Source organism: Phodopus roborovskii, unplaced genomic scaffold (assembly GCF_943737965.1).
Source record: "Phodopus roborovskii unplaced genomic scaffold, PHOROB, whole genome shotgun sequence".
Classification (NCBI taxonomy): Eukaryota; Metazoa; Chordata; class Mammalia; order Rodentia; family Cricetidae; genus Phodopus; species Phodopus roborovskii.
Window position 1 is genome coordinate 11,182,269 of NW_026126540.1, and position 14,912 is coordinate 11,197,180.

At 32.6% G+C, this 14,912-nt stretch overlaps 1 protein-coding gene across 1 annotated transcript in view; it reads left to right on the forward strand.

Annotated features, from left to right (window-relative positions):
- Positions 1-14,912, forward strand: part of Fstl5 (follistatin like 5) — a 530,620-nt gene that overhangs the window by 417,969 nt on the left and 97,739 nt on the right. The window contains exon 10 of the mRNA XM_051199180.1: positions 11,258-11,284. Coding sequence (XP_051055137.1) covers positions 11,258-11,284 — 27 coding nt within the window. The remainder of the gene's footprint in view (positions 1-11,257; positions 11,285-14,912) is intronic.

Below are 14,912 nucleotides of genomic sequence, written 5' to 3' on the forward strand. Positions count from 1 at the left end.
GTATCACAAATGAGGTGTTGAATATTAAATTTATGGAGAGACATCTATGCCATGCATGAGTTATATCCCCAGTGGACTGGCCCTTCTCCATGTGTAAAATTATAATTTTAATAATGTTTTAGTCAAGTAAAGAATACTTTTGGCAAATATGATAGGTCCATAATACATTTATTTATGAATTATATTATGATTATATTACTTATAATATCAGAATGTAATTTCAGTGTTACCTTCATTAATAAATAATGGAATGTCAGGAAAACAATGGGGCTGTATTTAAAAATATGTTAACCTTTTTGTTATTTGTGCATATGTCTTTGAGTTAGGGTTGATTTCCAGACTAGCCTACTCTTTCTATATTCATGTCATCCCCTTCAATAGGTCTGTGGAGTGCATAGAAAACAAGTGTGTGCTACTGTGTTATAAAATTTTACCAAATGATAGAATAACACAAGTAGTATGTGACAAATAAAAATATATGTAGTACATATGAATATAGCACGAAATTGTGGACTTACCTTTAGTTCTAGCAGATATTTCAGAGATGAGAAAGTCTGAATTTCCAATGAAATTTTTTCGTGTTGTCATATACCTTACTTATAAAGGAAATTTGCGTAAAAACAAAAGGACAGTGCCAGCTCATTTCTATAAGAATAACAAAAGCTGAAATTCAAACAGGTTCTCAGTGGGCATAGAAGGCAGGATTAAGTGCAAACTGCTGCTGCCACTCTTATGTTTGTACCTTTTGCAAATAGCATTGGTGAAGTCTTCTGGATTTGATTTTTGCATGCTTCCTGCATCCATTGTCACAAACACTAGAGTCTTGGGATTGTCTTGCATTTAGGCACTTATTTAAGAGGAAAATGATATGTTCTCAATTTTTGCTGCAATTTTCTATCTCCCTTTGTAGTTGCTTTTCAAATTTCCACAAACAAATTGATGTAAAATTTACATAAACTCATTACAACATCAATGAATAGATTGATGTAAAGGATATTGGAGGAGAGGGAGTAGGGTCTGAGCTCAGTGTAGCACAATCTGATAACATACTCTGATTCTTCTGATACTATCTATGAAAGGCCTGGCTAATTAATGCCTTATAAATGTCTATGAAACTGGTTACCTTGCAATTTGAATGAATTATTGAATTTCAGAAGTCACTATGTACATCAGCAACTGAAAAATAGACACAAAATTTAGAATCTAATTAGGAACTTTCATTTTAAAGGGACTAAGATATCTATAGAAAATAGCACATTTGTTTATTCAGTTTTTACCTGTTAGCAACAAATTTGTTGTTGACATTTAGTCAGCATTTAACAAATCATTTCTCCACATTCAAACAGCTTCAATTTAGTTCAGGTTGCATTTATAATAAACAAGGGTGTAGCATGATGCATTATAGACACATAAGTCAAATATGTAAGTCATCAAAACATAAAAAGTTGCAGTATGATGAACTATACCCCCATTGTTTAGAGACCTAAAGAAGATTCATGCTAGAGAACACACATGAAATCAATTCTGCATTAGATAACATTATAATATTGTCACAAAATAATCACCTGTATTTGGAAGACTTGATTAAAGTAGACTAATTGTTGGGATTGCTGATCTGTATGACAGTTTCCATTAAGAAAGGCATGAAAACTGTTTCTGCAAGTGGGATCCATTTTTCTCTATATTTATTATCAATACCTTTTCTAAGATTTACCAAAATAAGGAAGTATTCAATCACTATACTGAGATTTATTTTTAATACATAACATGCTCTTGTGTATCCTTTCATCATCTAGGAGTTAGCCAATTTTCAATCTCCATCACAGTAAGAGAGATTTTCTTTGTTTTCTGTTCAATTTCCTGTGAAATTTGTGGGGTAGGAACTCATTACACCTTGCTCTTGGAATACAATAACGTATATTAATAGTATGTAGTTGGGGTATCCTTTGTCCATCTTCTAATGATTGTTTGATGTAACATACTTTTCAAGAAAATACTACAATTTGTTTTATTAACTTACTCGTGCTTCTAAGAAAATCAGTGTTATTACAAGAGTACTTTATAATAATAAACATATATAAATAATCAGGGACTAGATTATTGTCTCCAAGGTTATTTGAACCTTGGTTTTTGTAAACAAAAAGTTCATTGCGAACTTAAAACTATTCTCCCACCATAAAGAGCCTGTTGTGACAAAGCCTAGAAGCTCATCTACTTTAAACTTTCCATGTGTCTATGTTATTTGAACAAAAATTGTAAGGTGGTACTTTTGGCTGTAGAACTTCACTTGAACATATTTTGTGAATACTCAGTAAAAGTGGCTGGCAAACATATCCACTGACTTTCAGGTCATTTTTTAGTTCCAGTTATTTACTCCTTTTGATAGATGTTGATTATGTTATTTTACATTTTTAGATTAACTATCATACAGGTTAGCATCAGTGAAGACATTTATAGAAACACATACCTGATCTGAAACACTTGACAGTGTCTAGCATAATCAGATGTTTCACACAGGTACAACTATCATCATTGCTGTGCTCAGTGTGAATAAAACTGTGAGATATCATATTCTTAATGCAAATCAATTTAGTTATATTATACTTAACATCAAAATATTTAAGAACTTCAGAGTGACAGCTAGGGTACCTGATAACCCTTAACCAGGCCTCCTGAACATTGATGTTGGTTGGCTGGTCCTGGAAAGTCTATCGAGCTACTGGCAGTGGAACTAATATTTATCCCTAATACATGAATAGACTTTGGAAGCCCATTCCCTATGGAGGAATACTCTCTCAACAAAGATACTAGGGTGAGGGCCTAGGTCCTGCAATAAATGATATGTCAAACTTTGATGATCCCCCATGGAATCTCTGAGTGGGAGAAGGCATGGGGGGTTTGTGGGCAGAATAGCAGGACTGGAGAGAAAGGGAACTTGGATTGGTATGTAAAATAAGATTGTTTTAATTATAAATAAGTTATTTTAAAAATTTAAAGTATAACATTTTTATAAATTATTTTCTCCAATTTTAGAATTGTTGCATTTTACCTTAAAACTCAGACATTTTATTACTGTTCTAAGTAAGTTTTATGATTTATATTTATACAACACATTCTTTTTGAAGTTTAAAATGTACTTCATGAACAAAGATTTATAGTTTTATTAAAATATAGTCTTCCTTCCTATAGTGTGAGTGTGAAATACACTATTTTAGGAAAGTATGTACACAGATGTAAGACCATGTGCTTTTACATCTTATCCATAATGCTTGATAATATTTATTTTTAAATTCTGGTTACTTTCAGGAAGCTGCACTTAAACCTTCACAGTAGACATCAGTGTTCCTTTTTTTTTTTTTCCCTAAACTTCTCTCCATACTGTTGGCTGACTGAGTTTTCATTGTATCTCCTCTGTTAAGCATATTTGACACTGTTCCTATCCAGTCTGCCTTAGTAAGGGCACCTGCCTTTGCTTTTCTGACCCCTTTCTGATTTTGAGAATACGTGCTTTTGAGCACACATGGTAAGAAAGAGTAGAGTTGCAGTATGGACTGCAGAAGAACAGGGCAGCCATTCCTTTGGCCCTTTTCCGACATTGATTTTTTAGTGAAACAAATTGAAATAGTCATCTAGTATTACTATTTCAAATGGAAAGACCATAAATAATAATATAAGCCACATTCTCTAAGTTGTTATCTAAATTTGTTAGACTTGTACAAGGGTGGCTTTTATTCAGTCTTAGATATTAATGTTCCATATGCTTAGGATGTCATCTCTAAATTTCATGTATACTTTGATTATTAATGTATGTAGATTAAGCTTGACTTGACCTTGGCAACCTTGTGCTAAAATTTCCATGACTGACCTTGACGCAGGTCAGTTTTCCCTGCATATTTTTCATACAGGTTTTATATTGGCAAACACAATACATTGGAACTTTTCAGCAGGAGTTATTCTCTCTGATGTTAGCTGGAAAATAACCAAGAATATTCTGGCTCTGATGAAGCCCATGTACCTTGACAGTCTGCATACTTATGGCTCAATAATAAAAGATTTACCCAGTTTTGAACTAGAGACAAAACTCAGAGTCTGTACATGTTTCTACTACTTCAGCCACTGAGATGTACTACCAACCTTTCCCTACTGTCTTCACATTTTAGAGAAAGGTAGCACTGAATAAATAAGGCTAGACTTAGAAGTCTCTACAGTACCCCTGGTTCAGCTTCCTCAGTGTTGAGGATACAGCTTTGCACCAGCTAGAAAATCTAGGATTTTCTATTTAAAAAGAAATAGAATCTAAATTTTCACATTTTATGCAAGTCTCCTTCTCCAGAGTCTTTCTAAGGCTATTGCAAAAAAATATATTTTGCCTCAAGTTTCTTGATATTTCAGTCACAAGCAGAAAGAATTGTCTTTAATTATGTTTTTTGTTAAATGTTTTTGCTTAAAAGCATGTGTATATCTATACATATGCAAATATGTTGTATTTATAGTTGTCCATATACATATACTCATGTGTTGGGTATATACTAAGCACTGTTCTCAACACATTATCTAATGAAGCCAATGCTAGCCCTTTGTCTATCACAGGGTATGCAATATAATTTTCTTCAAATATGGTAGAATGAAGTTCATTAAGGTTACTTCAGAATCAGCCTTTTTATATGATATGGTTTTGTTTTTTTCATATGAACACAGGTCAACTCAGTGTGATAAAAAATATACTTTAGTTATTATCTTGTGTCTGTTGATTCCAGAAGTCATATTGCTAACCTACTTCCTCTTCATGCTTTGTTGCCCTTGTATCTCTACATCTGTGCTGTTTTATAACTGTAATGTTTAGCCAATTTTACTATAAAGTATAATCTTTGCTTGTCAGAGTTGCCAAATACCACTATTTCATTCCTTTGTTTTGAAATTAAAATTTGTATCGTCTCACATAAAATATCTACCAATATGTATTTTTCTTGATAAATATTTTGAAAATTCCTTTAAATAATTGATTTGCCACTGTTTTTTAATATAACTATGCCTGTATGTTAAATTATATTATTATATAACTATATCATTTACACGATTAAGGATATATTAAGAAGTATGTCCAGGTGGTGGTGGCACATGACTGTAATCTGAGCACATGCAAAATGGAGGCAGTGGATCTCTGTGAATTCGAGACCAGGCTGGTCTACAAGACCTAGTTCCAGGACATGCTCCAAAGCCACAGAGAAACCCTGTCTTGACAAAACAAACAAACAACAAGAAGTATGGTACTTGAAATAACATGTTCACCAATTAATACTATTAAAAGGAATGGTCTTCTATAGTCAGGCAGTGGTGGTACATGTCTGTAATCCCAGCACTTAGCAGACAGGAGAGACAGAGCTCTGAGTTCCTGAGTTTGAGGACATCCTGATCTATAGAGTGAGTTCCAGAACAACCAGGGCTATGCACACAAACCCTCTCTCAAACCAGAAAAAAAAATAGTTTTTTAAAATCACATAGTACCTTTAACAGTTTTGGAGAAACAAATATTTTCTATTTTTAATAATTAGCATATATGTTAATTAACATCAAACTGGTCTTCTGTGTCTCTGATGGCTGACAAGAAATTAACATGGACATACCGTTGGACTATAATATACTTTACTGCAGAATTCTGCTTTTGAAATACTTTTTATTAATTTGAACATCTTGAGTATTTTATGTGATATATGTCTTCATAGACAGTAACTTCTAAACAGCTGTTTACATGCCGAGAACTAGAGGTATTTTATAATCATTTTATTTTACTTCTCTGATTACCCCTGTGGTATATTTTCTAAAATGGAACAAAAGATGAAATTGCTTGGCTTCTGGCACATGATGACATTGTACATAATCAAGCTAGAAGACACAGTTTCTCCCAATTTACCTATAGTCAATCACCAAGACATTTACAAATATTATTATCATTTATTGCATGCCATTAAGCAATTAGTTAAGGGACAAATTGTGAAAGTTCATTCATAATTCTAAACAGTGGAAAGTTAGAATTTTCATGTCTTGGGGAGCTTAGGTGATGGTGGTCTGGTTTAATGGCTTTTATCTAAAATCATTCTTAATTTTAGTTTTCTTGTAAAGAACAGGTAGATACAAGGTGATTTGCTGAACACTTGATTACCTAATGTCTTCCATTTTGCTGTTCCCAAACTTAGAGTTTGAGACACAGAGGCAGAGAAGGTCTCAGTTGTGTAGATTATAAATATAGTTAATTTTAAACCAGGCTAGGGACATTATGACCTATGTCTGAGAGCTTCAGAAAGTTCATTCTAGAGGCAGCTCCTTAGCAGAATGGGAGAACACTTGAATGGCCCTAAGCAGAGTTACAGTGAAGAATTCAGACCAGCATCAAGATACCACAATTATCAGTGAGCCTGTTTAGAATTTAACTCCACAGCCCATTTCAGCCTTACAGGTGAGAGTTGCTTGAGGCAGGATGTTGTCTAGGACACTTCTATGCCTGCTGATGCCAGCTAATATTTTGATGGGCTGCTGGCTTGATCCCACTCATCCACATTAATGCTACACATTTGAGTAAGAGGCTGCAGATTAATGCCACACAGTACATTTTTTTTTTCTAAACCAGTAAGTTAGGCATTTTTGGAAACAACCATGATATCATGTCTGTATTCTGTATGTTTGCTTGGAGGTGATGTGTTTTCTCATATGGTTTTCAATTTTTTTTTTGTAATGAAACAACAGATCTCATTTGTTTGGTATTTAATCATATGCCCTTAGTTGCCAGTATTAGACTTTCTCTTATTGCTTAAATTATGTCTTTCCTTAGAACTTCTTTAAACCCTAAGCTAACATCATGAAGTGGTCAATGATGGATGCTTATTCAGTATATGAAAGCCTACATTAGACAGTCAGTGACTTACAGCCTTTCCTGGACACCTCCATTGGCTTGCATAAATACTTGTTTTCTAGGGTACAGGTCATACCACAGAACACAATCTGCTGTACAGTCTTAAGGTGTTTGTTCTTTCTACTCTCCATTCACTGGCATATATTCTTAATGCCAATTACAATCCCCACCTCAAATAAAATAAATGGATTATCTTATCTCATCACTTCAAACCTGGGGCTATCATTTCCTGGCCACTTTATGTTCATCTTCTAATAAAGACACTGGATAACATGGCCTAGTTTGCTATTATAAAACACAGGTTGAGACTCTGATGGGGAATTACCTTCATTTGGGCTAAAAAAGAAAATTAGTGTCCTTTAAATGGGTCTTTGGATCATGTGGCAGACAGTGAACTTGACATAGCTAATACAATTTCTAGCCTAAAACCTGCATGTAAGAACAGCTCATTTCATTTCCCATATGTACATTCAAAGAAATTTTGTGTCCTCTATTGCTTACCATACAGATTTTTAGATATATTAAATTTTCATCTTAAGCTTGTCCTTTTTTGTTTGCTTACTAATGTAAATGCTAATTCATTTTCTTAAATCTAAAAGGAAAGCAGACAATAAGACATTTAGTTTAAATGTTATGTTCACTCAAATGCACTTTATCAAAAATAATGTCTTGCAGTACTGTAATCTTTCTGACAAGGAGAAAGGCAAGGAACAGACATACTGTGGAGAAACCCAGACACCTTACACAGGCATAGAGAAGAGGAACAGATGTTCTGCAATGTAGGACAATGTTATGTCATTAACTGTCATATTTCTATTGGTATTTTAATATTCAACTCTGAAAATTCACTTTCCCATAGAATATACTAATACAAGACCTATCACTTTAAAGAGTACCACAAGCTGCTAATCTATAAAGGAAGTCAAGTCAGTAAAAGAAGTCACAATAAAATATTAAGTTACAAATAACTGGTATCTAGCTTATTGATTTGCATTTTCAATAGAATGTGTTTATTATGTTCTGAAACAATCTTATAGTTAAGTTTTTATCAACTAAGTATTGAACTGGGAGGTTTATAATTTCAAAAAGCTTATTGGTTAATGGATTAGAACTGATAACCTTTAAGTCATACTATAGAGTAATTTAGGCCTTTCATAATGTTATGTGGATATATGTTATTCAATCTAAACTCTTATTTCTAGACAGGGTTGCTGTAGAAATATAAGACTATATTAAATTAAACAAACAAATCACTCACTAAAAATATGCTAGGTAAACAACACCGGTAGGAGATTCAGAAAGATACAACATTGGGTGTAAAAGTTTGTATAAAAAATGGTATGTAGTGGGAGGCCATATATTGGTGGCTCATATGGTAAGACCATATGTTGCTCTTTGAAATTCCAATATCACCTGGAACACAGCCATGTCCAACTCCAATTCTTAAAGTTTTGATGCTCCTAATGGTCTGCACGCATACTTGCATTGACATGGTACATACACACAAGCACACACACATTATTTAAAATAATTTGTTTGTTTTTTGGTGTTTTTTTAAGACAGGGTTTCTCTATATTGTTTGGGCCTTTGCTTGGAACTCACTTTGTAGACCAGACTGGACTTAAAGTCAGAGATCCATCTGCTTCTGCCTCCTGAGTGCTGGGATTAAAGGCATGTGCCACCAATGCCTGGCCATTTAAAATAATTTTACAAAGATTTGAAGGACACATTTCCTGTGTTTGAGTATGTGTATACATCCATATGTTATGCACACATACATATGGCCAAATAATAACATTCTAACACATAACTATCAAATACATTTCCAAATAAATATATAATGATATAATGGCATCATTATTTGATTAATGAAATGGGCATATAAATATGACATTTGCTCATGCTATTTGCAAACATGTTTTCAGGCCACTAATTTTCAAGTTCACTCTAGTACTTTATATTTAACTATTTAAGAAGTTTTGTTCATACTCATTTCCACAAAATCCAAGGCAACTCAATGAGGGATTCCACAAATAGAAAATTACTTAGTAGAAAAAGCTCTCCAGAGCAGAGCATATAAATTAGTGGGAATCTCTGAGTTGTCATACACTCGGGTAATGTTATATAGACTGAAAAGGTTATAAGGAATATATATATATATATATATAGATAGATAGATAGATAGATAGATAGATAAAGATAAAGATATAGATATAGATGTGTGTATGTAACTACAATAAATAAAAAAGATACCATGAATTTGAAAGAGAGTAGGAACATGTACATGGAAGGTTTTAGATGAAGAAAAAGAAAATGAGGTAATTATAACCTAAAGATAAAGTGAAAGAAGCTTTAGAAATCCCTATAATGCTTGAAGAACCATGTGTTAGTCAAATTAGCTAAATAAATGGAAGATTCAATAGCAAACATACTCAATCTTACTTGTGTAATGAACAAAATTTTTATAATTGCCAAGGTTTGTGGAGCTCCATCACTTTGTGCTGTCCTCTAATAATAATTTATTGAGAAATGGAAAAAAAATTAAAATATTTTTTAAATGGTAGAAATCCATACCTACTTACTGAAATGTACTATCTGAAGAACAGGTTAGTTATGCTGATGTAATATGAATGTATGAATAAGCATATTGCAAGTTTTTACTTCCATATTTTATATTCCAGAATGGATCACAAACATCATTGCATGAAATATACATATTTCATGCAAATGATGACAAAAAAGCAATGGAAAAAATGTGAATGGAGAGAACAAGATTATTTGCTATAATAATTAGAGTAAAAGTGATTTAGTTTTTGTTTTTATACCCATTGTGTTATCAATTATAGGGTATTTGTACATAAGTGGTCACTCTGCCAGTGTTCTACACTCCTAATCCCTGCTATTCACATTTTAAAATTCTGTAACATCTGAATATTTTCTATCTATATCATACTCACTGTCCCAGTCTTGAAAACAAATATATATTTTATAAACACAGATTTGATGTGTCTACCTTTTATACAACAAGAAACAACCAATATGCTATAGTGTTCAGGCATGACAACATCTTATAATGTATCTTCAAGTCTTTTCAGAACAGGAAAATGAAATTGTCATCACTTATTTTGTATCTTCCTACATAACCATGTGTAAATACTTAGATTACTAGAAATTGATTAATATTTAAGACAGAGCTAGCCGATAAGAAACACTAGTAACTGGCCAACAGCATTATATCAAATACAGTGTGTGTTTTTTGGGACTGGAGCAGTGGTGGGACCAGGCCTGCAGAGAAAACTAGCTCATAACAAAATAGTGCCTAAACAGGGACATGAACCCTGGACTCTGATAACAAATACTCACCTTTCTTGTAGGATGTAGGATTTCCTAGCTAAATAACATAACGTATACTTGTAATATCAGCATGCTAGTATCCAAGGCAGGCAGACTACAGAGAATTTGTGGCCAGGCTGCACTACCTGATCAGTTTCAGGCCAATCAGGGCCACACTGTGAGTTACTTGTTCAGTAAAAAAAAAAAAAAAAAAAAAAAAAAAAAAAAAAAGACAAAAATGTGTCATTTTGGGTCCACTCAAGAAAACAGAGCATGAAAGAATAATTATATATGTAAGCAGTTACTGTTACATAACTATTCTTTTAATTTACATTGTTTTTTACACAAAAACATTAGCTGTTGACTTTGAACTTTAAAAACAGTATATGGCATTTTTATTACTTCTAATATTTTAAGTGTCTATTGGTTTAGTCTCTATTAATATTTAATAAACCTATTCCTCAAAAATATGTGCTATATCCTGAAATCAGGAAAATATTTTTTTACATATATTATTGTAATGTCTGGTTTGAAACAACAAATGAATGTACTACAGAAAAATAAGAAGAAACTACTTTTAGATTCCTTATCTTCTAGAAAGCTGCTTCATTACAGGGAGCTCACATTGTGGGAGAATATTACACCATTGTAGAACAAGGGGAAAATTATAACATTTTATTGGTGACTTTAAATTGTCAAATAATTCAATAGTTTTAGCTACCAATATTTGTCCTAATGGTGTATCACAAAAAAGTAGTCTAACTATTCTGAGTTAAGGATATATATATAAAAAAAAAAAGTTCTTAAACTGTTACAAAGTCTTTTTTCCAAAAACTAGTCTATTTAAAAAGTGCACCCACTGATACTTCACTGCACAATCAATTGTTGTAGCCTTTAAAGTTCACCTCATCACTTCTTCCTTTTCTAGACTGAGGTCGATAGTGGTTATTCATATTACTAGTCAACAAACTTTTCCTGATGTGATTTCTCTTCTCTTTCTTTTTTGGCATGCTGCAGTAGCTAACATATTATGGAGAGAAGAAGGTACCAAATTAAATTATATGTTATATTGTGACTTCTTAACTTGATGTTTACTATATTTGCAGACTACCATTTGTTTCAGTAGTTCGTTTATTTTCACTTTGACTCAAGATTTTGATTGTACTACTATTTTCTAGCATAAACCGAATACTATTAAAATGCGTATCACTTGAATAGAACAGCAAAATAGCTCAGTGGGTAAAGACATTTGAAACCAAACCTGAAGACTTGGATTTGAACCCAGGACACATGGGGTGAAAGGAAAGAACCAAATTCATTAGACTTTACTCTTGCCTCCTTCTGTATACTGTGACACACACACACACAAAACACACACACACAGAGAGAGAGAGAGAGAGAGAGAGAGAGTAAATGTAAAACAGACTAACAATTATTTCACTATAAGTCACTTTGATACATTAATAATAGAAATTTCCTTCAAATATCTATAAGTAGTTTTAAAAGTTTCAAAGCAGGTCAAAACAGTAAAAGCAATTGAAATTACCATACTTTCCACAACAAACTTTGGTAAAATCTCTATAAGAATAACTGTGTAACTGTCCTATGAAATGATTATATTTTAGATAAAATTTGTTACTAAGTTGAAGCATAATTCAAATAGTTTCATTACTGAACTTAGGCCTGCTGTTTTGTATCAGTTTTGTATTTATTTCTAAAATAACTATACCAGTTACTAATACTCAGGAGGGCTGCTCTTAGCTTTTGAACAATAGTCAACATGTTGCAATGTAACTCAGGAACACATTTTTTGCCATCCTCTTCACTAGTCAAAACAAGCAAACAAACACACACACACACACACACACACACACACACACACACACACACACACACACACACAAAATCCTGTGGAAAATGGCCTTCTCACTTCTGTTACCATGAGAAGGCATTCTAACTTTCTTACTTAGGCTCTTCAACTCTCCTTCATGATCTTCTTTACTAACTTATTAATGAAGCAGTTCTTGTGTGCCCAACCTGCCCTTTTGTTCAACTTGAATGCTAAGCTCAATTAGACTAAAACCTGCATTGGCATGGCTTTTAGTGTTTCTTTATACCATATTTCATCAGCAAAAACTATTTATCTGGACATTAAAATATTTAGTTCAATTCACCATTGTGAGGGAGAGGACAACTTCTACTGAGCAGAAGATCAGTGACCACAGACCTGGTTTTAGCAGTTGACTGCTGAAAAAATGAAATGAACTCTTAGTTGCTCACTGCACTTCAAGGATGCAGTCTTTAAATCTGTGATATGGGAACCAACCCAACATGCATGAAAAGTCCATAAATATTAAATTTTTTAACTGTTAGCATTATTAACTTATAATGTACAATGTAATACCGATATCATAATTATCTACTAACAGGCTCATCTCAGATGGCCATTAAAAAGAGACACTAACGTAAATCATTCTGGCTCATGTATAGGTAGTGAGATAATGCACACTTCTGTACTACTATTGCCTGAAAAATACTGGACACCATTACTCCCAAAAGTCTTTACAGAAATATGAAACAATAAAGAAAGACATTGCTTCTGTAATTCTTAGGATTAAACTCAAGGATTCATATTTATACAAGTGTTACTTTAGTAAGCATAATACGAAGACATTATTTTCATGTATTAATATGATTGTTCTCAGTGTCTCAAGGCATATTTAGCTCTCTTCAGGATACAAATAATGGTAACATTCAAAAACACAAAATTTTCTAGTCAAGGCAAGAAATGTCCATATTCATTTTTAGCTAAAAATGATATTTTATTTTTAACTTATAAATGTATACTGAGAATATATATATGTATATGTGTGTGTGTAAATATACATATATATGTATGTATATTTATAAGCCAATGAAAAGGGAAAGATAGAATTAAGGAAATACTTAATAACTATTTAGGCCCAGTGACATACCTTTGATTAACAAATGATCATAGCATTTTAAGTTGTTATTAATAACATTATATATACTAAGGCCATTTGACAGTTTAACCTTCAAATATTATCACAAGATACTTTTTTATTAGCTTAAATAAGCACCCAGAATCCAGAAATGATTCAAATAATTTTGGAACAAAATTAATCATGTATGAAATGTTAATTAATGGCAGAGATAACAGGATACAAAATTCAAGCTATCGGGGTCCTTTCCCCAGATACCAGTACACACTGCCACCATATGTCCTTCAATGAATTAATGTTGTATTAAATGTTCAGTATATATTAGGAATACTATCTACTTATAAATGGACATGTAATTATTTCAGTATCTTCTATATACTCTGTATAGAAGGAAAAGAGAATACAAAGGAACTAAGATAATTTTGGACTAATTACTAAATTAACAGTCAGATGTATCATTGATTTGGGAAAGACATGATACATATACTTGTCTCGACTGACACATGAGAAATGGAAAAAAAAAAAAAAAAAAAAAAAAAAAAAAAAAGGACCATTAAGACTAGCATGGCAGAAGCTTTCACTGAATTCCAGGGCGTTTGTCATGTCCTGTAGCACTGGATCCCCTTAAAAATCTGTGTAATTAAAAACTGTAGGAATAATTATCTTTACTCTGAGAATCAGGATTCCTCTTCCTTATGTATTGTTTACAAGTTTTTCTAGTATGCATGTACATATTTGCACTTGAAAAAATACTAAGTTCATAGAGGTTAACTGCTTTGTGTTACCTGTGAAGCCAGGAAGAGCTTTGTTCAGCATGAAAAATGCCCTAAAGAGAAGCCAAAATGTTATCTAAAGAACACAGTATTGTTTAAACTACTGCATTTTCAAAAGTAATTAGCAGACATGAATTGTTTTGCACCTTTCAAACAATTTTGTTGTGGGCCTAATAGCAAAAACTGACATAGTTATCTGTTTAAAAATTGATTATTGAAGATGCAGGTGACATCACATCTTCTAGCCTTCAAGAACAAGACACTGTCTTTGTTGAGTGATAAACTAGAAAGTGTGAATGGCATTTTAATCCACTATGAATATGAACAGAAAGGTCTAGGGAAAGTCTGAAAGGACAAAGTATGAGAAATGTTCTACTAGATATCAAATTAAAATTTTAGTGAGATCATGAATTCTTGGGAAAGAAGATATAAAATTAAGTATTGGAGAAAAGACAGAAGTTTAACATAGAATGAAGAACCAAATTATGTTTAATAAAGAATGAATATAGTAATGAACTGACTTCTCACCTGCATTACATGTCCTGCCCATGAGAGGTAGTAGCTTTGTGATACTGTTCTTATCTCTAAATACAATAAGGGGAGCTTTCACACAATTATAATCTGTGCCCAAAAGCGAGTGTTTTCTGAATGATTTCATAAACACCAAGGTATTATTTTTATACTGGAGAAAATTAAAATGAACAAAAGAGGGTGAACTCTAGAAAAGATAATTATATTTTAACTGTGACTGGCATCATGGGATATGTTTTGTGATTTATAAAATTACTGGTGTGAATTCATATTTTAAAAGGTAAGAAGCAGAGTTACAGGCTCTAATGTGTGATTTGCATAAATAAATAAGGTGATTTAAAGGACACTTCAGCTCAGAAATTGAACCAGTTCATTCATCATGATGGGATCCCACTGATTACATTG